Raw genomic sequence first — 26,549 nt, forward strand, 5'->3', positions numbered from 1 at the left:
GTTGCTACAATTTGAGTATCTCTTACCTGAAATGCCTGGGACCAGAAGTATTTGGAATTTTGGATTTTTTTAGATTTTGGAATATTTGTATCATAATTGAGTATCCCTAATCCAGAAATCCAAAATGTTCCATTGAGCGTTTCATGTGAGCATGTCAGTGCTCAAAAAGTTTCAGATTCTGGAGCACTGTGATTTTAGATTGAGGATACTAAACATGTATGATGCAGATACATATATATATATAAATAAATTCTCCAAAACAATTTTAAGAACAGAGTATAGACCTGCTATATCCACACATTTTTTTTTTTCTTTTTTTGAGACAAAATCTCACTCTGTCACACAGGCTGGAGCGCGGAGTGCAGTGGTGTGATCTTGGCTCACTGCAACCTCCACCTCCCGGGTTCAAGCAATTCTCCTGCCTCAGCCTCAGAAGTAACTGGGATTATAGGCATGCACCACCACGCCCAGCTAATTTTTGTATTTTTGGTCAAGAGGGGGTTTCTCATCATGTTGGCCAGGCTGGTCTTGAACTCCTGACCCCAAGTGATCCACCTACCTCAGCCTCCCAAAGTGCTGAGATTACAGGTGTGAGCCACCACGCCTGGCCAAAATTACCTTATTTGTTAGGCATTTGTGATTTGAAATTTAGTTATTAGCTATGTCTCATTCAAATTTGTGTTAGTAACTTATGTGAAAGACCCAGGTATGTTTATTAGACATTTGAATGAAATGAAGCTAAGAAAAATTTCATTAACACTCTAAAGGACAAATTAAGACCCACAAACCTCAGCAGGGTATAGAGAGCTGGTTCCAGCTAAGACAAGTTTAATACAGCTGTTTACACGGATGGTCCTATGCTGAAGTCTAAAAATATCTTAGGAGGTAAAGTGGCCTAGCCAGGCACCGTACATCACGCCTGTAATCTCAGCACTTTGGCAGGCTGAGGCGGGTGGATCACCTGAGGTCAGGAGTTCCAGATCAGCCTGGTCAACATGATGAAACCCTATCTCTACTAAAAATACAAAAATTAGCCGGGCATGGTGGCGGAAGCCTGTAATCCCAGCTACTTGGGAGGCTGAGACGGGAGAAATGCTTCAACCTGGGAGGTGGAGGTTGCAGTGAGTTGAGATCGTGCCATTGCGCAAAGGGCAATGAGTGAAACTCAGTCTCAAAAAAAAGGCGGGGTGGGGGGGGTAAAGTGGCTAATGAAAAAGACAAACAAGTGTCTTGGCTGTCATTATGCTGAAAACGTGACAAAGCTCCAAAAAAGCAGTAAGCTTTTCACTTGAAGGAGTTAGTGACAAGTCCAACGTTATTCTATGCTGCTCAGACCTTCCCCAAAGTTCTATATACAGTTCTAAAGCACTGTACTGCCCTCTGAAGATTAGCAGAGATGTCAAAGACTCTAAAATCAGGGATGGCAAGTTACTGAAGCCAAAACCCAGCCTGTAAGAACAAAAAAATGTTTTTTTACATTTTTAAGAGGTTACAAGAAATAAGAAGAAAGAGAAAGGGAGGGAAGGTTGCTGGAAGGCAAGGAGGGAGGGAAGGAAAGGAAGATTATGCATCAGAGATCGGTAGCCTGTAAATGGCCTAAAATATTTACTATCTGGTAACTACAAAGTGTGCTGACTTGGCTCTAAAACAACCCCATGAGGGACCAGGAAGGACAGGGTATCATGTTCCAATAATCGGGAAAGTGTATATGTGAATCAATGTATATGGTCCTAAGAGGCAGAACTAAAAAGTTACAGATGGCAGGTTTTAGCTTAACAGAGAGGAGAGATTTCTATTTCCAAAGAGGCACCTGAAGTTGGAATGGACTGCTAGAGGAGGTGGTAAATACCCTTCTCTTCTCAATGTCTGAATTCCAGAGAAGGGAACCACCACTTCCGGGAAATGGGCTAGACAAACGGTTCTCAACCAGGGCGACTGTGTCTCCCAGGGGACATTTGACAATGTTTGGAGACATTTTTAGTTGTCACAATCAAAGGAGAACTACTGGCATCTAGTGGGTAGAGGCCAGATACGCTGCTAAACATCCTACAATGCACAGGACAGTCAGTCCTTCCACAACCAAGAATGATGTATCCAAAATGTCAACAGTTCCCAGACTGAGATGCCCTGAGCTAGATAAACCACTTCCAAAGGTCTCTTCCAATCCTAATAGCTTATTTTTAACTTTTAAAGCTTATGAATCTCTAGAAACCCAAGAGATAAAGAAAAGGAAACCCAAGAACACAGTCATTTTGGACAGGGTAAAAACAGATTTATTACAAAGCCCTAGTCAGAGATAAGAATACAATCGTAAATTCTTAGTGTGCATGTCATTCCTTAACACATAACATAAACCTGATTCCAAAATTCCACAGTAAAGATCAAAAAAATTTAAGCATTACCATTAAGACTAGACCTCTGACCTAAATACTGGAGACATTTAACAAATTTAACAAATGGTTAATTTTAATTTTAATTAGGCTGCCTTGACAGCTACCTCTTAATGAATTAAGTTTAATTAATTAAGCAAGTATCATTTTAAGGGCTTCTCCACTACTATTTTGGTTCCATCTACATGGATGGTCCTTTACAAATGAGCTTCCTGCAGTGAGCTATGATGGCACCACTGCACTCCAGCCTGCGTGATGGAGCAAACTCCCTTCTCAAAACAACTTCCTTTCTCTTCCAAGATTAAGAATTCATATAAATATATATATTTATGTAGAGAGGCATTTCAAATTTCAACTTGGCTCTCTCTGACACAGTTTCCTCCTGAATATGCTTTTTAAAGGTTAGTGTAAAATTTCAGGATCTGAAATCCCAGAAAAAATTTAGGAATAAATATACACCATTTATGATCACTTAGCTCTAAGCTCGAACACAAAATGTTTACTTTCTAAATCAAACACAACAGTGATCAAAGCTACACAGTCTCATGGTTTTATAATCCCCAGCCATGAAACCTCAGCCACATTATTTTATCTCTGTTCCTTTGTGAAATGTAGGGATAAAATAAAATTTACTTTAAGAGTACCGACATGCACCACATAACGACATTCTGATCAATGATGGGCCGAATATACAGCAGTAGTCCCATAAGATTACAGTACCAAATTTTTTACTGTACCTTTTCTATGTTTTTTTATATATACAATGTTACAACTGCCTACAGTATTTAATACAGTAACACCCTGTACAGATTTGTAGCCCAGGAGCCATATGCTATACTGTTTAGCCTACACTGTTTAGCCTACGTGTATAGCAGGTTATACATCTAGGTTTGTGTTGAGTACACTCTAGGACATCTGCACAACAATGAAATTGCCTGATAATGCATTTCTCAGAACACATCCCCATCATTAAGTAATGCATGACTGTAAAACAAAACAAAATTTTAAAAAACTACATATTCTTAAAACCTTCCTATACACGAAACACAAGCAAAATAAACTTAAAGCTTGTTACATGCTATGCTGGTCCTGGGTGGCCAAAATCATACAACCAACCATGGTGACAAGAACTTAAAACGAAAAGTTATCAGGGTACTGTGAGGACACAAGATTTTTTAAAATTAAAATATTAACAGGATTAGAAAGTGATCCATTACCATTCCTTCACTGCTATGTGCAAGGATCATCTTCTTTGTCTAATTCACCTTCACAGGGACACAGTGTAGTGGTTAAGTGTATCGGCTTGGGAATCAGACTGCCTGGGTTCATAGCCAAGGCATTATCAGTTACGGCATGACCTTGGGCCAGTAGGTACACCTCCCTACGACTCAAGTTCATCTATAACATAAGGGCTACCTATGTCTCAAAGGGCTGCTGTGAGGATTAAATGAATAAAGCCCTTTAGGACGGTGCTCAGTACACAGTAAGTACTCAATTAGTTTTTGTAGTGCTACAAAATATGAACAGCTGAATCTTCCTGAAACTAATTTCACGTTACTTTACTGTTTTAAGAAACATAATGGTTTTTTCATGCCAAATACTTGATTCTGGTAACTATCCAACAGTTCTCACTGAAGCACATACCAGGTTCCCCAAATGAACCTGCTTCCCCATCCTGAAGGATGAGCCAGAGCGGAGTCTAACAAAAAACCACACAGCCACAAAGGTGGGCCACATAATGCATTTTTACATTTTCTGGTAGCCACGTATTTAAAAGTAAAACTAGGTAAAAATGTTAACAACATTTTACTTCACCCAATATATTCAAAATGCTACTATTTAAATTATAAACAGTATTTTTAAAACTACTGAGCTATTTTAACATTCTTTTTTTCATACTAAGTCTTCAGACCCTGGTGGGTACTCACTCACTGCACACCTCAACTCTGGACTTGCCACATAGCAAGTGCTCACAGCCACACATACTCATGGCTCATAGTTACAGTGCTGGGCAGTGCAGCTCAAAAGTATGCCAGCCTTTTGCTAACCACAAGACTTTGGCCACACAGTCCTTTTTCCCTTCCCACCTCCCTTTTCATTATCCCCCTCTTAATCTAGATTCCTCAAGGTCCAACTCAAGTAGAACTTCTTGAGAAAGGCCTATCCCAGCAACTCCAGCTCTTAATGATCCTGACCCACTACAATAAAACTGAATCCAAACTTGTGGGCAATGAGAATGGGAGGCCTATTACAGAAAAAAGTTCAAGATAGGAACACTCAAGAAATTGACCTTTTTGGATTACAAACATGTATAAATGTAATGCTATCATTTGTAATAAAGAGACAAAATAACTAAATGTCAGCTCGGTGGTTCATGCCTGTAATCCCAGCACTTTGGGAGATGGGTGGAGCCCTTGAGCCCAGCCAGGAGGTCAAGACCAGCCTGGGCAACAAAGTGAGACCCTGTCTCTACAAAAAATACAAAATTAGTTGGGTGTGGTGCGCACACCTGTAGTTTCCAGCTATTTGGGAGGCTGTGAGTTGAGAGGATCGCTTGAGCCCAGGAGGTGGAAGTTGCAGTGAGCAGAGATCACATCACTGCACTCCAGCCTGGGCAACAGAGTGAGAGCCTGTCTCAAAACAAAGAGAAAGAAAAAAACAACTGAATGTCCATTGACAGAAAACTAGTTAAATAAATGGTAGATCCACATAACAGAATATTATAGAGCTAAAAGAATAATAAGAATATTCTATATACTAATATAGAAAATCATTAAGATATTTTGAAGTTGAGAAAAAGTATATACTAAGTATGTGTGTATGTGAATGGTGTAAGTATCGTAAATACACACCAAGTCTCAAGAAACAAGTTAATGATGACTGTTTCCAGGAAAGGAACCAGAATGACTAGAACAGGGGTTGGCAAACTTTTTCTAGAATACAAAAAAGGAAAAGAGACATAACTTCTCACTTTACATTCTTCTGTATCTTCTGGAATTTTTAACTTTCACACCATTATAGATACATGCTATGCACCATTTCAAAAACCTCTTGACCCAACATCTTGTGCCAGCTATGAAGGATCAATTTCGTGTAAGCTGTGACTGGCTTCAAGCAGGTCCAACCAAAAAGCACTGCTCTGTACTTACTCATTCACTACCTGGAAGTGTGGGGAGTTAACAGCTGTGGGGCAACCAATATGGAAGCTGGTTCTAAGATTCATTTCATAAGCCTCCTTGGAAGTTTCAGTGGGATTCAGTACTAGTCACTCATGGAGTAGCTAACTTGAAAATACATTGGCTGGGCGCGGTGGCTCAAGCCTGTAATCCCAGCACTTTGGGAGGCCAAGATGGGCGGATCACGAGGTCAGGATATCGAGACCATCCTGGCTAACACGGTGAAACCCCGTCTCTACTAAAAAATACAAAAAACTAGCCAGGCGAGGTGGCGGGTGCCTGTGTTCCCAGCTACTTGGGAGGCTGAGGTAGGAGAATGGTGTAAACCCGGGAGGCGGAGCTTGCAGTGAGCTGAGATCCGGCCACTGCACTCCAGCCTGGGCGACAGAGCAAGACTCCGTCTCAAAAAAAAAAAGAAAAGAAAGAAAATACATCACACCTTTTCTGCATATACCTCTTTTCTGCACTGACAATGTGAAAGAATACAGGCATGTTCTGAGAACAGGAAGTAAACCATCAGAAGGATGGTTGGGGCAAGATTAGAAAGATAAACCGGGCCTGAAATCCTTTATGTTTGCAGACAAGCTGTTTGCGGATAAGCTCAGAGGCAAGAGGGAAGTCCTTACAAATTTTGTGTAATACATAAACACAATCAAGGCACTGTGACCAATTATCAGGGCAGACTGGAGAGTACCAGCCACTGGATCAATCAGGAGGTCAGCTGCACGAAACTTGTGTTAAGGACAAATAAGAGAAGGAAAAAATTCTGCACATGATGGAAAGAAAAACCACTAGACTTTTAAAAAAGGTAGGCGGGCTGGGGGAATTAAGGATGGTGGTGAGGTTTTCTGACTGGTTGGCAGAAATATTAGTACCCTTAAAATGCTAGTATGTATTTAGTACTCTTAAAAGGTATGTGTGAAAGGGGAATAAAAACAATGGGTTTAGTTTCATAAACATTCCACTTGGGGTGATAAAAAGCATTTCAAATGAAGGCTTGGAAGAGGTTATTGGAAATGGATCACCAGAGTTTAGCCTAGGACAGCTTCAAGATATGTAGGCTCAAGGTTGACAGCCTCCGTGTCCTCAATAGGCTCTTGGAAACTGCAACTTTAAGTGAAATGATGTAAAAGAAAACCAACTTTCTTTTCTAATCCATGTTATAATGAAACAACACTGAATTAAAATGACATGATTTGATGTCATTTCACTTAAAGTCACAATGTCCAAGAATCTATTAATGACATTAAGTGAGGACGTACTGTATCTGGTTCCTGGCAGCCCAAAATTATCAGCTAGAGATCTGCAAGTAGATGAGATTTCCAACAGATAAGGCAAAGAGATAAAGTTCAAAATATGTGCCTTAGAGAATGTCTTTATTTAAAGAAGATGCAGGGAGGAAAAAAACAGGAAAAAAAAACTATTTCAGATATTTCGAGAGCCAGGCAGGAACTAAAGCATCACAGACTGTCAGGTTAGTTTTGAGCTACTAACTCGATGCCAGATATTTTCAGACATACTGTTGCATTTGATACTCAAAAAAACTTAAGAGCTGTTTTAAGTTTTAACACAAGAAAACTGAGGTCAAACGGGCTTCATTATTCTTCCAAGTTCATACACCTGAGATGGACTCTTAAAAGGTAGAGAATTAACAGTGTCAAATGAGAACTGAAAAAGATCCCTGGATTTAGCAATTTGCTAACTTACAAGTTTCCTTCAAAAAATGGAATTTGTGGTGGCTCATGCCTATAATCCCAGCACTTTGGGAGGTCGAGGCAGGAGGATTGCTTGAGGCCAAGAATTTGAGGCCGGCCTGGGCAACATAGTGAGACCTCACCTACAGAAAAAAATAAAATAAAATAAATAAAATTAGCCAGGTGTGGTGGCATGCACCTGTAGTCCCAGCTACTTGGGAGGCTGAGGTGGGAGGATCACTTGAGTCCACGAATTCCAGGCTGCAGTAAGCTATGACTGTGCCACTGAACTCCAGCCTGGGCAACAGAGCAAGACCCTGTCTTTAAATTAAAATAAATAAATAAATAAATAAATAAATAAATAAATAAATAAATAAATAAATAAATAAAATAAAAAAATAAACAAAGAATTTCAAGAAAAAGTCAAGGACTGAAGTCAGATAACAACAGACTAAAGTAAAGTGAAAATGCAGCAAATCCCCTAGTTAGAAGTTTGGTTTATAAAACTGAAGAAACTAATATAGCTGGGTCCATATGGTGGCTCATGTCTGCACTCCCAGCACTCTGGGAGGCCAAGGTGGGCAGATCTGAGGTCAGGAATTCAAGAGTTGCCTGGCAAACATGATGAAACCCCGTCTCTACTAAAAGCACATACACACACACAAAAAAAATTAGGCCGGGCGCGGTGGCTCAAGCCTGTAATCCCAGCACTTTGGGAGGCCGAGATGGGTGGATCACGAGGTCAGGAGATCGAGACCATCCTGGCTAACACGGTGAAACCCCGTCTCTACTAAAAAATACAAAAAACTAGCCGGGCGAGGTGGCGGGCGCCTGTAGTCCCAGCTACTTGGGAGGCTGAGGCAGGAGAATGGCGTAAATCCGGGAGGCGGAGCTTGCAGTGAGCTGAGATCCGGCCACTGCACTCCAGCCTGGGCGACAGAGCGAGAGACTCCGTCTCAAAAAAAAAAAAAAAATTAGCCAGGTGTGGTGGCACATACCTGTAGTCCTAGCTACTAGGGAGGCTGAGGTTGCAGTGAGCCAAGATTGTGCCACTACACTCCAGGCTGGGCAACAGAGTGAGACACCGTCTCAAAAAATAAAAAGAAAAAGAAAGAAAAGAAACTAATAGTCAAGTAAGATTACACGAGTGACATTTTTCTTTTCCAAAATAGGAGGAACATACGAACATGTGTCAGCAGATATAAAGGAAGCAATGGGAAGGGAGAAAATAAAGGCACTGAGGGAGCAGAATAGGAACGTGGACACAGAGAGGAGGTACACAAAGGATGACAGTTTTGTCCAAAACATTAAAAAGGCAGAAAGTACGGGCACAGAAGAATATACTTCGATGCATACAGGGTTAGATGCAGTGTGCAATTCCAATTTTGGTATTCCACTACTCAGTTATACAGTGTTATACAATGGTAAGTAATGAGATACTAGGGTTTTGGTACAAATACCACTATTTCTGTATTTTAATAATGTCTGAAACACACCTTATTTACATCTTGAGAGCAGGATTAACAACTTAGATTTTTTTTAAAAAAACTTGCTTAATAAAAACTCTGTTCTAGTTAAAATTTTAATTCCAAATTTAAAAATTGTAAAAAAAAAAAAATAAGGAAAAAAGCACCCTCATTTAGAAAGTATTCTTTTATACTTTCATGATCCTCAAGAGAAGAAAAAGAAAATCAAAGAAAAAAGTAATTGCTATTCTAGTTCTAGAGTTCAAATGAACACAAATGTGACTGTATTGAAATTGATACAGATACCTGCATCGGAATCTTCATCTATACATGATGAAACTAGAGAAGATGAAGATGTTTTCTTTGAAACAAAATTTACAGCTTGCTACCAAGAAAAAGCCTGATGTCCCTGCAAAAAAAAAAAAAAAAAACAAAGTTGCTCAATAAGTTATCAAACAAGAGGTAAGATTATCTGAAGATAAAGGAGTCAGAAGAAAATGCTTACAATTTGCTTAGAACTGTCTCCTGGGCACTACTAATACTGAGTCAAAAGAAGCTTTTTTTTAGGGGTTAGGTGCAGTGGCTCACACTTGTAACCCCAGCACTTTAGGAGGCCAAGGCGGGCGGATCATGAGGTCAGGAGATGGAGACCATCCTGGCTAACACAGTGAAACACCGTCTCTACTAACAATACAAAAAATTAGCTGGGCATGGTGGTAGGCGCCTATAGCCCCAGCTACTTGGGAGGCTGAGGCAGGAGAATGGCGTGAACTCGGGAGGCGGAGCTTGCAGTGAGCCAGGATCGCACAACTGCACTCCAGATGGACAGAGCAAGACTCTGTCTCCAAAACAAAAAAAAGAGCTTGTTTTAAAAGTTGTAAAAATGTGCACAAAAAAATATATGCACTTAGGCTGGGCACGGTGGCTCATGCCTTTAATCCCAGCAATTTGGGAGGCACAGTGGGTGGATCACTTGAGGTTGGGAGCTTGAGACCAACCTGGCCAACATGGCAAAATCCTATCTCTACTATAAAAACAAAAAACAGCTGGGCCTGGTGGCATGCACCTGTAGTCCCAGCTACTCTGGAGGCTGAGGCATGAGAACTGCATGAATCCAGGAGACAGAGGTTGAAGTGAGCCAAGATCTCGCCACTGCACTCCAGCCTGGGTGACAGTGAGGCTCTGTCTCAAAATAAATATATATATATATATATATAATATTATATATTACATATATTATATATATATATTTATATATAATATATATACACGCACTTAAACAATGACACCACAAATAAACCTGATTTCGAAAGATGTCATTAAAGATAAAATATTTTAATTTTCATTATTGTGTATTTTTGTGAATGGTTTCACTATTTTTAAATACTAATGTTACTATTTAATAATTATTTTGTTATAAAATTATCTTTTCTGTTTTAATGTTTATTTTTATGAATGTTATTGTTTTGTAATGTATTTACGCACTTGAAATTTATTAAATGTGTTTAGTTTCATTGATTTTTTTTTTTCTTTATTTTTTTTTTTTAAGACAGAGTTTTCCTCTTGTTGCCCAGGCTGGAGTGCAGTAAGCAGCACAATCTCGGCTCACTGCAACCTCCACCTTCTGGGTTCCAGCGATTCTCCTGGGATTCTCAAGCAGGGATTACAGGCATGCGCCACCAGGCCCAGCTAATTTTTTGTATTTTTAGTAGAGATGGGGTTTCATCATGTTGGCCAGGCTGGTCTAGAACTCCTGACCTCAGGTGATCCACCCACCTCGGCCTCCCAAAGTGCAGGGATGACAAGTGTGAGCCACTGTGCCCAGCCTTCGTTGATTTTTTTTTTAAATGAGTTTTTTTGATGACAGAACACCATTAAATAAATTCAGTATTAATGTAATTACCTTCTGAGAAGGTAATTATGAGCAGGTATCCTGATAACTGATGGCCTCAATCTTAGCTGTACAGAGGCTAGAATTAGGAGGCTAGACTGGGTGGAGTGGGACTGCAACTTAATGAAAATAGAAAAAAGTTTAAAATGTTTTGTAGAAGGTACTCTCACAGCTGAAACATAATAAATAAATGAAATACCAAAAACAGTAAAGTAAAAATATGGTAACAAGAACTGGCACTTGGGTCAGGTAATGATTCTGTGGCTTTATTAAAAGTGCTATGCAACCAGAGTAATTCTTCTTTGGACTTCCAGAATATGCAATAAGGTATAAATGACTTTTATTAAATCTCTGATCTCCCTCAACTAAAAGGACTTATGTTTCTTATATTACATATTCTGCCCAGGGAAGGAATAAGAAAAAAAAACATACTGAGTAAGTCACTAGAAACATAAACTGCAGAAAACACAGGATCCAAGTAATCAACAACACTTTTTATCATGGGTTTGTAAATTGGAGGTTAATCATGACTGTAAGTTCATATTACCCAACTTTTTTTTAACCTAATTATAGAGAAAAGTACATACTCAATGTAGCATGCCCTGTTAGAAGTTCAGTCACCTTGCTTGTAGCACCCTATAAGACACAACTAGGTTTTTATAACATTATCTTCCACTTGAATGCCTGCTAAACAAGGAGAGACGCTTCTCCGCTCCATTGTCAGAAGCCCACTCTCACACAGTGGTGCAAAAAAGGTTATAGTTAAATATCCTACCCTCTTAAAAGATCTACTGCATGTAGTTGCAAAGCAAATCCGTTGAAACTTACATATTCAGCAATGCTCAACTCTTGCTTATATGGCTATTAAACTACTTGGATCATTTTTTACCTCCATCAGGTGGGGAAAAAAAGCAAATGACACTTATATTACATAGTTTAGAAAACATGTGAAAGAAAAATCTTTCAGCATAGTGAGTACTGTAGATACAGGAAAACATACTTGAGCAGTATCAAAAAGTTACATAAAGATATAATTAAAACAAGACAAGGCCAGGCATGATGGCTCATACCTGTAATCCCACCACTTTGGCAGGCCAAGAGAGGAAGATCCCTTGAGCCCAGGAGTTTGAGAGCAGGCTGGGCAACATAGTGAGACCCAGTCTCTTAAAAAAAAAAAAAAAAAAAAAGGAAGACAACAAGACAATTATATTCTACTATAATACAAAATTAGAATAAACAATAATAAATATGTGTATAACTAAAATGAATCACCAATATATGAAAATATTAAAGGGAAAAATCATATTATATTACACCCGCCCTTCCCTCCACGCCCCTAGTTTTAAAGACAAGGATCCCTTCCCAGCTACTCAGAAGGCTGAGGCAGGAGGATGGCCTGAGTCCAGGAGCTGGAGGCTGCAATGAGTTATGAGCTGTAAGAAGACTTTGTCTCTATAAAAAAAATTAAATAAAACTTTAAAAGACAAGAATCCTTAAGACCATTTAACATGTTTACTGGACACTGTTTCTACCACTGTGGCATTTTGCATGGCTAGGATTTTTCCTAGCTTCATAAAAAGGATATTAGTAGCTCTACACTTACCATTATTTCTATCTTAAAAATCCCGATATGACTAAAACTTCAGCAAAATACCTGCAAAGTTACGTATTCATAATCTCTCTCTCACTCACACAATTAACTTAATCCAAAATAGTGATTGTTTTAAAATAACGTGACACTGGGGTAAATGACAGGGCTAAAAGATGAACACTAAGAATTAAGTTCATGTATCAGCATTTCAGTTCAATTCCTGGAGTGGACATGTCAAGCACGGTCAGCGGAGCACAGGAGAGACAAGCAGGGCAGTGTAAATGGGAGCCCCACTTCTAAGCATATGCCTGGGGGCAGCAGGGCAGGTAGAGGGAAAAAGATGGAGAAGCCCACTCACCTCTTTGCCCCCTGCAAGTGGACTAAAGACCCTGGCTTCACATGTTAAATGATTCACACTTCTTGTACACCTCTGACATCACTCCATTATACCTCTCTTGTTATCATGGGTTATTTATTACTCATGAGTTCAGTGCTTTTGATCTTCTCTCTTTAAAAAAAAAAAAATCTTTTAAGAGTCCGAGAATTAACCATATAGTCAGCTAAAACTAAACTGTCTAAACCAACACCAATACAATAATGGTTACAAAATCACGTTATATCCAGCAGATAATAAAAGCTGAATTTTCGTAATTCCAACTGGTGGATCCCTTTGCAACTTAAAGAAAAAAAAAATGTTGGATAGACACTTAAAAATAGGGTTGCTGTTTTTTTTTTCCTGGTTGAGTTTATTTTACAGCCAGTTTTTCCATAAAGGTATTTAAAAGCTGACGTAAACTTGACATGCAAATACTTCTACCCAGCCTTTGAAAATTACTTAATAAATGCCGAACAGACAAGGTCCTCTGGAATAGACAAAGATGAGTAAGCCAGAGTCGTGCTCTCAAGACACCCAAAAGCTAGTAGGGGCAGATAAAAACATGTACACAACTTGCAAGAACCCAAGGCAGCAGGATGTGTGTGTAAACATGCCACAACATACACAATAAAGCTCCCCAAAAAAGGAGAAAGAGAAAGCTAAGCTAAAGCTCAAAGAACTACACCAGCATACAATCCAATAAACCATTAAAATCCATTAATGAATTAAGTAAGTCAAAAGAGTAAGTTAAGACACAATGAATGCTAATAAAACTTAGTAAGGCACAGAAGTCCAGATTCTAACTCTGGTCCTGCTGAAAACTAGCTGTGATATTAAACCATTACTCCTTCCAAAACTAGGTTTCTCTATCCACAAACGGGAAAACGGCACCTCCTCTGCCTGTTTAACGGGCTGTTGTGAGGATGAAATCGGCTCACAAAATCTTCACTTTCCAGTAACTTGAGCTCCCAGCTTCCCTCCCACACCAGAATCTCCTCATAAGCAGTTAGTTATTCAACTTCTTCCTGAGTACTTCCAGTAAGGGGAACTTCATTATTTCTCAATATCGATTACTACATCTGGGACAGCAGTGATTCTTACAAATGTTCTTGCTTAGTGAAACTAAGATCAGTCTCTCAGAAATTTCTATCCTATGGTCTTACACAGAAAAATAACAGAAAACTGGAAAAGCCTAAGAAAGTAACATGTAACGAAAACATGAAACACAAAAACAATGCACCGGTATGAGAGCTCACCAGCACTTGGGAGGCCAAGGCCGGAGAAGCGCTTGAGCCCAGGAGTTTGAGACCAGACTCGGCAACACAGTGAGACTCCCTCTCTTAAAAAAAAAATAGGGCCGGGCGCGGTGGCTCAAGCCTGTAATCCCAGCACTTTGGGAGGCCGAGACGGGCGGATCACGAGGTCAGGAGATCGAGACCATCCTGGCTAACACGGTGAAACCCCGTCTCTACTAAAAACTACAAAAAACTAGCCGGGCGAGGTAGCGGCGCCTGTAGTCCCAGCTACTCGGGAGGCTGAGGCAGGAGAATGGCGTGAACCCGGGAGGCGGAGCTTGCAGTGAGCTGAGATCCGGCCACAGCACTCCAGCCTGGGCCACAGAGCCAGACTCCGTCTCAAAAAAAAAAAAATTAAAAAAAAAAAAATAAAATAAACAAAAATTAGCCGGGCGTGTTAGCACACGCCTGCAGTCCCAGCCACTCAGGAGGCTGAGATGGGAGGATCAATTAGAGTTTGCAGTGAGCCAAGATGGCGCCACTGCACTCCAGCCTCCGCGACAGAGCAAGACCCTGTCTCAACAAAGAAAAAGAAAAAGGAAAAGGAAAAAGAAAGGAACAGAACGGTAAGGAAAAAGGAAAAGCAACGGAAAGGAAAAAGGAACGGAAAGGAGAAAAGGAGAGAGGAGAGAGGAGGGAGGAAAGGAAAGGTCAGAGATAAATCACTCTTAACCAAGAAATTTTAGGGAAGGCTTCACAGAGAGTAGGTATCTGCTGGTTCTCCAAGGCGGGAAGAGTTGATCCGTGGCTTCAAACTCGAAGGTCTTTTTTTTCCTTTGAAAAGGTCTTGTGTTGGGGAGAAACTGGCAAGAGAGCACAAGGCCTGTCCCAAAGCGTTCTTGAAGCACATTCTTTTTTGCAGATGAGCACATCCCTTTAGCATATGAGCCAAGACAGCGGTGGCCAAAAAGCCTGGAGGTGAGCTGGAGCCAGATCAGGAGAAACCTGAACATCACTCTCCTATAAATTAGGCTGGACTGAAATGAGTGGAGGCAACTCACCGAAGACTTCTGACAAGATGGCAGAATTCATTGTTTGGGAAGATTAGTTACGTGGAGATGGCCTGGGTGGGAGTGGGGGTTTGAGTGCCACACTGGCCAGGATTCAGGGAGCAGATACTGGAAATAACGCAAAAGCCCACGATTGGGAGAGAGAAGAAATGTTAAAACGCCGCCAAGTGACTAAGGACTGATTCTATTAACAGATTAAAAAGTTAATTTACAGTATCTATTCAGTGAAGGACAAAATACAGGATTCTGTTTTACCTATAAATGTAGTTTTGACATCCCACACCGCTGCAGCACGCTGTACTGCCGGAGACTAATTCCTCTGCGTTCCTAACGGGTACTTCCTGCTAGCCAAAGCACGTTTTGAAAAAGTGAGAGTCATGGTTCATAATCCATATTTATTTGGCAAAAAGCACAGGCAGTGCCAAGTCGAATTTGGGTAAGCAGTTTGGGATAAGCTATTTCAACAATGAAATGGCCGATGTGATGATCCTCAGGGAATACAAAAAGCCTCCTAGCAGCCATCTGTTAAAAACTTTTTGGTAGGGATGAGTCTTTCCAGCTACTCTAAGACACATTTGATCAATAAAACGCCCATCCCTGGGCAGCACCTTGGTCCTCCGGAGATCAACGTTTACAGCGGGCTCCTCTCAGATTCTCCCTCTCCCTTTCCCTAAAGGAGCGGGCAGGACCAGGCCTCACCGGAAAACAGCGCAGCCGACCGCCCTCCACCCCGGGAGCAGGGGCCGGGCTCCCCTCCCCCAGCAGAGGCCGGTGGAGGGCGGCGCTCTTCTCAGAGGCCTGGAGCCTGGTACCCGGCGCAGCCCGCCCCATCCCCCGCCGCCCCGGCCCGGCCCGCTCACCTCGACCCGGGCCGGCTCGGGGCCCTGCACGGCCACCGGTTGTTGCTGCAGCTGCTGGGCAGGCGCCGGCGGTTCTTTGTTCCGGTGGCTAAGGTCTTCATCGGGGCCGGCCCGGACCGCAGCCGGGGCCCACAGCAGTGGAACCAGAAAGAGCAGAAGCAGCCGGGGCGCCGATGCGCGGCCGTTCCCTGGGGCCGCTGCCGCCATCCCGCCCGCCGGGCCGGCCGCGCACGGGCGCCGCAAGAGGAAGTGCGGCGACGGGAAGCCTCGACCCCGAACAGCCTCCGCGGCGCGTCCTTACGACTCGCCGCCGCCTCCGCTTAGAGAACAGTCAGCACCATCCGGGAAGTGCAAGCGGCGGGAGTAAGATGAGGGGCAAGCCCCAGTCCTCTAGGCGGCGGCTACACTGGAGTCAACCAACCGACTCCGCGCGACCCAGCCCCGACTCCTCTCGGCCCCGTCCCTGCCCGCGACGGCCTCCCATTGGCCCGGCGTCCGCCTCGGCGTCGTGACGTCCTCGGCCAGGTTGAGGTCCGGCGCGCGCCCTCCTCCCATTGGACCCGGCGCTCCCGGCAGGTACCCGGCGCCGCGTGTCCTTCCTCTGCTCGCATCCTACCAGCGCCGCGTCCGTGGTCTCCTTTCTCTCTCTCTGCCGCACCGTCCCAGGTCTGCGGAGCTCTTCACGTCTGCTTCCTCCTGAGCCTTCCCCCGTCATGTCCGCACCCGCTGTTCCCTGCGTTTAGTCTCTCTTAGAGGTCAAATTAGTGAGAGCGCCTCTGGTTACGTGGCGCTGGCTCGCAGGCACCGCCACGCCCAGCTCTGTTCCGCTCTCCCCTGCCGCTCTGTGCCACCCTCCATGCGCCCACCTACCGCCAGAAACGTTCTTCGGGGCTCAAAACGCTATTTTTTTTTTAAGTTCTGAAATGGGATTTGGAAATAACATGACATTTTTCAAGCCTTGTTTTAAGATACTGCCTATAATTACCCCAGAGCAAAAATGGCTAACGTTGCCCTCGTCCAGTATGGCCTTGACGTTTTGGGTGCATCTTGTTTTGTGTTACTCCTTAGACCCTTTAAAAATGCTGGGCTTTTGAAATGGGCCGTTTAAGACTTTTGCAGGATGGAGCTTTGGGTGAACAAGACTAGAAGACAGGAAAGGATGGTTAGTTAAAGGCTTGAGAATATTTTTACATCTTCCCAAAAGAAAAGTGAGCTACCATAAGTTTGACTGAGACCGAGTCCCTAATAAAAATCGATAGTGCTAACCATGTGCCAGGCACTAATCTAATATTACACATATTTACATACAGTAAACCTGGACTCAGTAAAGAGCTAAGGAAGTTTATCACTAACTGAAACAAAAAATTAATTTACCAAAACAATCTGTGGGAAAGTGGGCGAACCTATACCATGTTTGTCATAGGACAGTAAAATTTCCGTCTATGTTTTTTTGTTCTGTTTTTTGGGTTTTTTGTTTCTGTTTTTGAGACGGAGTTTCGCTCTTATTGCCCAGGATGGAGTACAATGGCGCGATCTCGGCTCACTGCAACCTCTGCCTCCCTGCAACCTCCGCCTCCCCAGTACAAGCGATTCTCCTGCCTCAGCTTCCCGGAGTAGCTGGGATTACAGGCATAGTCCACCATGCCCGGCTAATTTTGTATTTTCAGTAGAGATGGGGTTTCTCCATGTTGGTCAGGCTGGTCTCGAACTCCCGAGCTCAGGTGATCCGCCCACCTCCTCTTCTCAAAATGTTGGGATTACAGGTGTGCGCTCCCGGCCTCCCTCCATGTTGCTCTGTCCGCAATTCCCCGTCTTCCATTCTCTCCTTGTAAACTCCTACTCATACTTCCAAAACCTATTCAGGCCTCCACTCTCAGAAGTTTTCCCTAACACCTGCGGTTACAGAATATGTCACTTGTTCCTTCATGTTATAGCTTTATGCATGCTTCTATTATTGTGTAAGTAGGATGCCGCCACACAGTTTGGGGTGTGTTAAAAGAAAAACCTTAGGCAAATTAACAGCGTTTAATCAAGCAAAGAACCCAAAGAATGATTTGCAAATCAAAAAGACCCCAAACCAAAGTAAGTTCAGAGAGGCTCCAGTCTTGTCGAGTGGTCGGAAAAAATAAAGTGACTTACAGAAAACATAATTGAGGGACAAAAACAGTTGGATAGGTTATAGCTGGGGTTTGCCTTATTTGAACACGGTTTGAACAGTTGGACACTTGTGATCGGCCAAAACTCTGTGATTCGTACAAGAATGGGTTACAGTCTGTTTACACACCCAGTTAGGCTACAGTTCACTACGTATGGGGAAACCTTTAGGCTGAACTTAAAATACGTAAGCAGGCAGCTTTACACTAAATTTAACAGATGCAACTATCATCCCTGGAGTGCAAATGTTTGAGCTTTCATAAGCCAGTAATAACATAAAACCCAGAAGCCCAAACTTCTTCAACTACCTCCCCTTAATGCACACAGGAATTGCTGTGCTTAAAAGGGGCCTGAAAGGGAGGCTTGAGGTCCCAAGGGAGGGACCTGAAAGGAGCAGCTTAGACTAAAGACAGAGCCAGAAGGGTGAATGTAGCAAAACTGGCTGTGTGTCCCTCATTGCTGAAGGCTGCTTTGTTTATTTTGTAGGATGGGCTGCCAACACTCCAGGGCTGTCTCAGGAAGGACTCCTGGCCAAATTCAGTCATCTCAACATATGAAGCAGTGAGGACTTCCGGACTACAGCTGCAGGATGCTAAAGCACTAGCTCCTGAGTGTGCAGTGGCTCAGGGGCAAGGCAGCAAAGCTGTTTGGCAGAAGATGTAACATAAATGGAGATAAAGCATTGGCGAACTGGCACAGTGGTGTCAGCAAAGCATCAGAATCTGGGCCAGAGTAAGACCTTTCTAGCCTGCCCCAGTGTCACCCTGATCCAAGGGTCCTCAAGTGCTGCTAGGCTAGGCTCTAGGTGTCTGATTCTCATGGGATTTATTTCTGTTTCCACACATATCTACCTCCTGGGGTCTGTGCTCAGGCATGCTAAATCAAGGCTGATTCTAGTTTTCACCACCTTGAGGGTTTAGAGCCATCATCCTTCTAGTCCTCATTGGTGACTAACTCCCTTAAAAAAAGAAATTTTAAAACCGTAGGAGCTTTCCTGATACCTTTCTTGAAGAACAACTGAAGCTACTTATTTGACCCCCTACCCAATAAGGATGTAGGTAGCTCAACAATTCCACGATGATTTTTTTTTTTATCATAGCCTACACTGATATAGTCTTACTAAAATGTAACCACTGTCAGGCATCCTATGGAAAGAAACACTACTACATGTGCATTACATTGTATTTTATTTTATTTATGTATTTATTCTTGAGGTAGACTCTCGCTCTGTTGCCCAGGCTGAAGTGCAGTGGCGTGATCTCAGCTCACTGCAACCTCTGCCTTCTGGGTCCAAGCAATTCTCCTGCCTCAGCCTCCTGAGTAGCTAGGATTACAGGCATGTGCTACCACGCCTGGCTAATTTTTTGTATTTTTAGTGGAGATGGGTTCACTGTGTTAGCCAGGATGGTCTTGATCTCCTGACTTCATGATCTGCCCGCCTTGGCCTCCCAAAAGTGCTGGGATTATAGGTGTGAGCCACTGCGCCTGTCCTATATTTTATTTTTTATTTATTTATGTAGAGATGGAGTCTTGCTCTGTAGCCCAGGCTGGAGTGCAGTGGTGTGATCTCAGCTCACTGCAACCTCCACCTCCCAGGTTCAAGTGATTCTCCTGCCCCAGCCTCCAAAGTAGCTGAGACTATAGGCGCCCGCAACCATGCCTGGCTAATTTTTATATTTTTAGTAGAGACGGGGTTTCACCATGTTGGCAAGGCAGGTCTCAAACTCCTGACCTCAAGTGATCCACCCACCTCGGCCTCCCAAAGTACTGGGATTGCAGGTGTGAGCCACTGCGCGGGTCTACACTGTATTTTAATGTCTTTTGTTCCAACATCCTTACTAGGCCTTAAGCTTCTAGATGGTAAGGTTATGCCTTTTATCTTTATATTCCTAGCACCCAGTAGATTATATAAGAAGGTAATAGGAATAGTTATTAAAGTAGTAGTAAAACTTTATTGAATGCTATTCTGATCCAGTCAGAGCACTAAGTGTGTTACGTAAATTATTTCTGTCATCCTTTTTGCAAATGAGAAATTTGAGACTTAGGTCAAGGAACTTTCCCCAAATTACACAGCTAGTAAGTAGCAGAATTATGCCTTATATCTGTTTGTTGAATTCACCTATGCTCCACTTACTGAAAATCTACTTTATGAAAATTTAAACATATAAGACCAGCCAATTAATTAATGGTGAACATTTTCATTAACTGTTAGGGAATGCTGTTTCTCCACTCTAGGGTTCTATGAAAAGGACTATTTCCTGCCGGGTGCGGTGGCTCATGCTTGTCATCCCAGCACTTTGGGAGGCCGAGGTGGGCAGATCACGAGGTCAGGAGTTTGAGACCGGCCTAGCCAATATGGTGAAACCTCGTGTCTACTAAAAATACAAAAGTTAGCCGGGCATAGTGGTGTGTGCCTATAGTCCCAGCTACTTGGGAGGCGGAGGCAGAAGAATCACTTGAACCCTGGAGATGGAAGTTGCAGTGAGCCAAGACCACACCACTGCACTCCTACCTGGGCGACAGAGAGAGGCTCCGTCTCAGAAAAAAAAAAAAAAAGAAAGAAAAGGACTATTTCCTGGCCTCTCTCAGTGCCTTCGTCGTTCCCCTCTGATGATGTAGAGTCCATCTGAGCTGTGTAACTGAGCATATTGGGCTCAGCTCCATTGCCTTCTTCCTCTGGGGAGACAGACCCCTAAAGGAAAAACATTATCTGCTGTTCTCTGCGGGGCTTGCCCCCAGCCCAGTGCTGCCTGTAACTGGGTGGGAACAGCTCTTGATTCTGGACTTCAGTATTAGCCCAGCCCACCTGGCCACCAGACCTAAAATTATTCCTTCCAACCCGGCCTCCTGTCTGTGTCACTCTCTGTTTTCATCCTCAATGTTTCAGAAATAGGGAGAAGTGAGCTATTTCCTGAACTCTTTTGGAGAACCCTCCTTCCCCATAATCAGCAAAGGGCAGATTAAAGTTTTTTGCCTTAAAGAGTCCACAGAGCAAAGGTTGGTTAGAGAAGCCAGGACAGGGAGATAGAGGAAAGAGGAAAAGCAGAAACCAGAAACTTCACGCTAAGAGTCAACTGAAGATCATTCAAATTTAAAGCACTCAGCCTGGGCACGGTGGCTCACACCTATGATCCCAGCACTTTGGGAGGCTGAGGCAGGTGTATCACCTGAGGTCAGGAGTTCAAGACCAGCCTGACCAATATGGTGAAACCCTATCTCTACTAAACATACAAAAATTAGCAGGGTGTGGTGGCATGCACCTGTGGTCCCCACTACTTGGGAGGCTGAGGCAAGAGATGCGTTGAACCCGGGAGGTGGAGGTTGCAGTGAGTTGAGATCATACCACTGCATTCCAGCCTGGGCAATAGTGTAAGACTCTGTCTCAAAAAAAAAACAAAAAACATTAAATCACTCAGCAAATGTAAGTGAATGACGAATAGCAATTTGCAACTTGCTTGACCTTCTCAACTCTTTTTTTTTTTTTTTTGAGACACTCTGTCGCCCAGGCTGGAGTGCAGTGGCCGGATCTCAGCTCACTACAAGCTCCGCCTCCCAGGTTCACGCCATTCTCCTGCCTCAGCCTCCCGAGTAGCTGGGACTACAGGCGCCCGCCACCTCGCCCGGCTAGTTTTTGTATTTTTTTAGTAAAGACGGGGTTTCACCATGTTAGCCAGGATGGTCTCGATCTCCTGACCTCGTGATCCGCCCGTCTCGGCCTCCCAAAGTGCTGGGATTACAGGCTTGAGCCACCGTGCCCGGCCCCCTTCTCAACTCTTTAAAGCACATGAAACAAAGCACATTGCTACCCATCAGCTTGCTAAACCCCTTTAAATGATGGGGACCATTGTGTGGGAACTCTGCTGGTGCAGGGGAAAGGGAGGGCAACCCTTTCCCTACATTCTTGGGTTTTCCTAGGTTTCCACAAGCAGGCTGAAAATTCCAAAAAGAATGCTAAATACATGCTCCAGGTTCATTTATCCAACTGTTTACTTGCATCTCCTTCTGGATGTTTCACCGGCATTTCCAACAGAGCAAGGGCAAGACAGGTCTTTTGATCTCCCTCCAAACACCTGTTCCTCCTTCAGGCTTTCCATCTCAGTAAATGGAACCAGCATCCACCATGTTAGATTACTTTCATTCCCCCATACCCCACATCCAATCCACCAGCAAATTTTGTCTCTAATTCTAAAATCTATCTGAATCTGTTCACCTCTGTCTCCACTGTTACCACCTTGTACAAACCAGGTGTCATTTCTCACCCAGGCCATTAAATGGCCTCCTAATTGGTCTTCCTGCCTCTGCCAATCTAGAATCTAACCAGCAGCCAGAATGAGCTTTCAAAATTAAAATAATTTCATTCCAATGCTTAAAAGTAATGACTTCTAAATGGACAGAGAATAAAGTCCAAAGCCCCTATTTCTGAATGAAAGTTTAATGTGAGCTAAGCCAGGTGCGTTGGCTCACACCTGTAATCCCAGCACTTTGGGAGGCTGAGGCAGGTGGATCACCTGAGGTCAGGAGTTCAAAACCAGCTTGGCCAACATGGCAAAACCCCATCTCTACTAAAAATAAAAAAATCAGCTGGGCATGGTGGCAGGCACCTGTAATCCCAGCTACTCAGGAGGCTGATGCAGGAGAATCGCTTGAACCCGGGAGGCAAAGGTTTCAGTGAGCCAGGATTGCACCATTGCACTCCAGCCTGGGTGACAAGAGCAAAACTCTGTCTCAAAACAAAACAAACAAACAAAAAAAAAAAAACAAAAGAAAGTTTAATGTGAGCTACCCCTGCCTCTCTGTGTGACCTTGTCTCTTGGCTATCTCCACCTCATGTGCCATGCCCAACCAAGAGCTTGTTTCCACCTCAGACTCTTTATACTTCTTCTGCTTTTCTCTTCTGAGAACACTCTTTTTTTTTTTTTTTTTTTGGATCTTCTGGTCATTTAGGTTAAAGTTCACTTTCTCAAGAGCAGCCTTCCCAGACCACCCATCTAAAATAGACTCTTCCATTCATCCTTGTCACTCTGTCTCATTGTTGGTTCTTTTTAAGTGTGGGAATTTTTGAAAGTTTTTTCGTAGCACTTATCACTGCCTGAAATTATCTTTTTGATTTTTGAGACAGAGTCTTGCTCTGTTGCCCAGGCTGGAGTGCAGTGGTACGATCTTGGCTCAATGCAACCTCTTCCTCCTGGGTTCAAGTGACTCTTCTGCCTCAGCCTCCTGAGTAGCTGGGACTACAGGCATATGCCACCACTCCTGGCTAATTTTTGTATTTTTAATAGAGACAGGGTTTTGCTGTGTTGGCCAGGCTGGTCTCAAACTCTTGACCTCAAGTGATCCGCCCATCTTGGCCTCCCAAAGTGCTGGGATTAAAGGTGTGAGCCACCATGCCTGGCCATCCTGATTATCTAATTGTTTACTTCTTTTTTTGTTTTGTTTTGTTTTTTCAAGACAGAGTCTCACTCTGTAGCTCAGGCTGGAGTGCAGGGCCGTGATCTCCACTCACTGCAACCTCCGCCTCCCAAGTCCTGGTTCAAGCAGTTCTCCTCCCTCAGCCTCCTCGAATAGCTGGGATTACAGGCAGGCACCACCATGCCCAGCTAACTTTTATATTTTTAGTAGAGATGGGTTTCACAATGTTGGCCAGGATGGTCTTGAACTTCTGGCCTCAAGTGACCCGCTGGCCTCGGCCTCCCAAAGTGCTGGCATTACAGGTGTGAGCCACCATGCCCGGCCTGCTTTTTGTTTTTTGAGACAGGGTCGCATTCTGTCACCCAGGCTGGAGTGCAATGGTGTGATCTTGGCTTACCGCAACCTCCGCCTGCTGGGTTCAAGCAATTCTCATGCCTCAGCTTCCCGAGTAGATGGAATTACAGGCATGTGCCACCATGCCCAGTGTTTTTGTTTTTTGTTTTTTGTTTTTTAGTATTTTTAGTGAAGACAGGATTTCACCATACTGGCCAGGCTGGTTTTGAACTCTTGACCTCAAATGATCCACCCTCCTCGGCCTCCTAAAGTGCTGGGATTACAGGTGTGAGCCAGCATGCCCGGCCTTTGTTTACTTCTTATATTTATTATCTGTATTGGCAACTAAAACGTAAGTGTCATTGGGGTTGGAATCTTGTCTAAAGAGTGCCTGGCAGTAGAAAACACTCATACATGAATGAATAATTAGTTTAATAAAATTTTGACAACAAAAAGACAAAGGCAAATCTAGACACAGACATAGTCTGGCTCAAAAATACAGATTTCTGATCTGTCACAGCTTCATCTTTGAAAGTCAGCCTCATTCCATACCATTCTATACCCACTCCTTCCTCCCAAAGGCCTGAGCAGTTTTGAAGTGGCTTCTGTGCCTTCTTTGCCCTTGGCCTGCCTCTGAGAGACAGAGTTCATCTGACTTTCTGCTCACTTCCTAGCGACCTTGAGTTCATTTACAGCCAAAGACAATAATGGGTCTGTAACTCACCAAGAATCCTTCAACCCAGGGCACTCCACCTCCCCCAGTTACTGCCAAATCTGGTTTAGGTCTGACAGCAACTGAGGCTCCACCCTCCATCCCCTCCATCTTCTCCATCCTCCCCCAGGTTAGGGGAAATCCTCTCTCCATTGTCAAGTCAAGGTGTGAAGTTTGATGAAGCTACTCAGGGCAGAGAGGCGATCGGAAATTAGGTGGGGGTGATACTCTTTCGTCAAATTAAGGCTTGGATATTACCAAGAAGTAGGGTCAAAATTACATCAGCCAGAGAAATATAAATCCATTCGACTAGATGAGGATCTTTAAAATGAGAAAAAGTTGCAGCCATGGAGTAGAAGACCCTCTCATTCCCTCTTCCCAAACCTTGAGAGTAGAACTTCACCGCCATGAAAAGTCTATGGATGCTGAGACCTGTGCACCCCTTCTCCCTGAGGCAGGCCTACAGAATTGGGCATGAAACGGCAAAGGATGGCCTCTGCTTCCACCACCATCAGAAATGTTACATTTTCACCAGTGCACCATAATGTAGCAGTCTCTCATTGTGAGGTATCACCTGGAGTTCTTCATCTCATGACCAAGAAAATTAAGGAGCGTGGATGCAAAGGGTGAAGTTGCAGGGAAAGTTTAATAAGCAAAGGAAGAAAGCTCTCCACAGTGGAGAGCGGACCTGGAAGAGGGTTGCTGTTTTTACAAAGGCTTTACTGTTTAAGCAAAGGCTTTTATAAGAAACTAGTGAGGACTGGGCATCTCATTTGCATAAGATATGAATTTCTGGTAGCTCCACCTCATCCTTCTAGTGTGAATGTGGGTCCTTAGCTAAAGTTTTACTCTATATTGCTTTGTTCCCCTTACTGCGCATGTGTTAGGGGATGGAATTTTCCACTGCATGCATATCTGGGCAAGTCATCTCTGTAGGCTTTTATATCTGTGCGGCTGTTGGAATGTCTTAGGCAAGGCCCCCTGTGCAGATCTCCTTATTTGTGCCTGCAGCTTGATTTTTTCAGGCCGTTCTTTTGTTTGAAAGAATTTAACCAAAGACCCACCCTAACTGATGCCTGAAAGGTTTCTTCCTTTCTCCTCTCGCAGTATCTTCCCTTGTAGACTACATCAATGTTGAAATGTTCTTGCTAAAAATGATGCAGGGAGAAAGACAAAGTTATAAAGTAGGCATCCACAATTTTTCCATCTTGCCCCACTCCCCAGTCTAAATGAGGGGGGAAAATTTCGTGGGGTCCCCAGCCCTGTCTGAAGCAGGCATCTATTATTCTGCCAGGTCAATTGCTGCAATGGAAAGCATGACCTCAAGTTTTGTCAGATGCACCAAATTTTCAAGAGAAAAGCCAGAGAGCTGAATATTTGTGTGAAATTTCCTAATTTTGAAAAGTTGGCAATTGTATCAAATTAGGATTATACTCCACTAAACATAACATAAAATCGAAAAGAACATGCAGCATAAATGAGAGAGAAATGTTTTCCTTCATTAGAGGCAGTTCAGTGGCTCCACAGAGATCAGGAATCCAGGTTCCTTCCAGCCTTCTGCTCTATCATTCCTAGGGGGTGACCTTTATCTTCATGGCCCAGTGTGGCTGCAAGAGCTCTAGCGTCCACCTTCCCAGCAGAAGGATGGAGGACTGGCTGGAAAAACAAGGAGACACAGGTTATGCTTCAGGTATGTTTTAAGGGAACTGCCGCAAAACACATCTGCTTCCATCTTATTGGCTAGAACTTAGCTGCATGGTGACAGCTAATTGCAAAGGAAGCTGGGAAATGTAGTCTCTATTTCAGAGGCACTTTCTATAGGGAATAAAGGGAGAAAGACTCTTGGGGTTAGCAATTAATAGTCTGTGTCATAGTAACTATATCAGTCAGGGTTCTCCAGAGAAACAGAACCAGTAGGAGGCACACGGCAAATCTGAAATCTTAGAAAAGACCAGCAGGCTGGAAACTCAAGCCAGAGTTTTATATTACAGTCCTTCTCCAGGAAATCTCGGATTTTGCTCTTAAGGCTGTTAACTAATTAGATGAGGCCTACCCACATTATTGACAGTAGACTCCTTAAAGTCGACTGGTTGTAGATATTAATTATATCTGCAAAATATCTTCACAGCCACATCATTATTAGTGTTGGAACAAACAACTGAGCCCCATAGCCTAACCAAGTTGACACATAT

At 43.3% G+C, this 26,549-nt stretch overlaps 1 protein-coding gene across 3 annotated transcripts in view; it reads right to left on the reverse strand.

The window, feature by feature from the left end:
• The window catches only part of TMEM165 (transmembrane protein 165), a 31,024-nt gene extending 14,514 nt beyond the window's left edge, over nt 1-16,510 (reverse strand). The window contains exons 1-3 of one of the 3 annotated variants that reach the window (XM_023192200.1): nt 15,750-15,885; nt 12,567-12,716; nt 9,033-9,135 (exon numbers count right to left, since the gene is read on the reverse strand). In XM_023192200.1, coding sequence (XP_023047968.1) covers nt 9,033-9,050 — 18 coding nt within the window. In that variant the 5' untranslated portion in view covers nt 9,051-9,135; nt 12,567-12,716; nt 15,750-15,885. Of the gene's footprint in view, nt 1-9,032; nt 9,136-12,566; nt 12,717-15,749 lie in introns of all 3 variants that reach the window. The other 2 variants (XM_023192201.2, XM_023192199.1) reach the window with 2 other exon arrangements.
• Between the last annotated feature and the right edge of the window lie 10,039 nt (nt 16,511-26,549).

This window comes from Piliocolobus tephrosceles, chromosome 3 (assembly GCF_002776525.5).
Source record: "Piliocolobus tephrosceles isolate RC106 chromosome 3, ASM277652v3, whole genome shotgun sequence".
NCBI lineage: Eukaryota > Metazoa > Chordata > Mammalia > Primates > Cercopithecidae > Piliocolobus > Piliocolobus tephrosceles.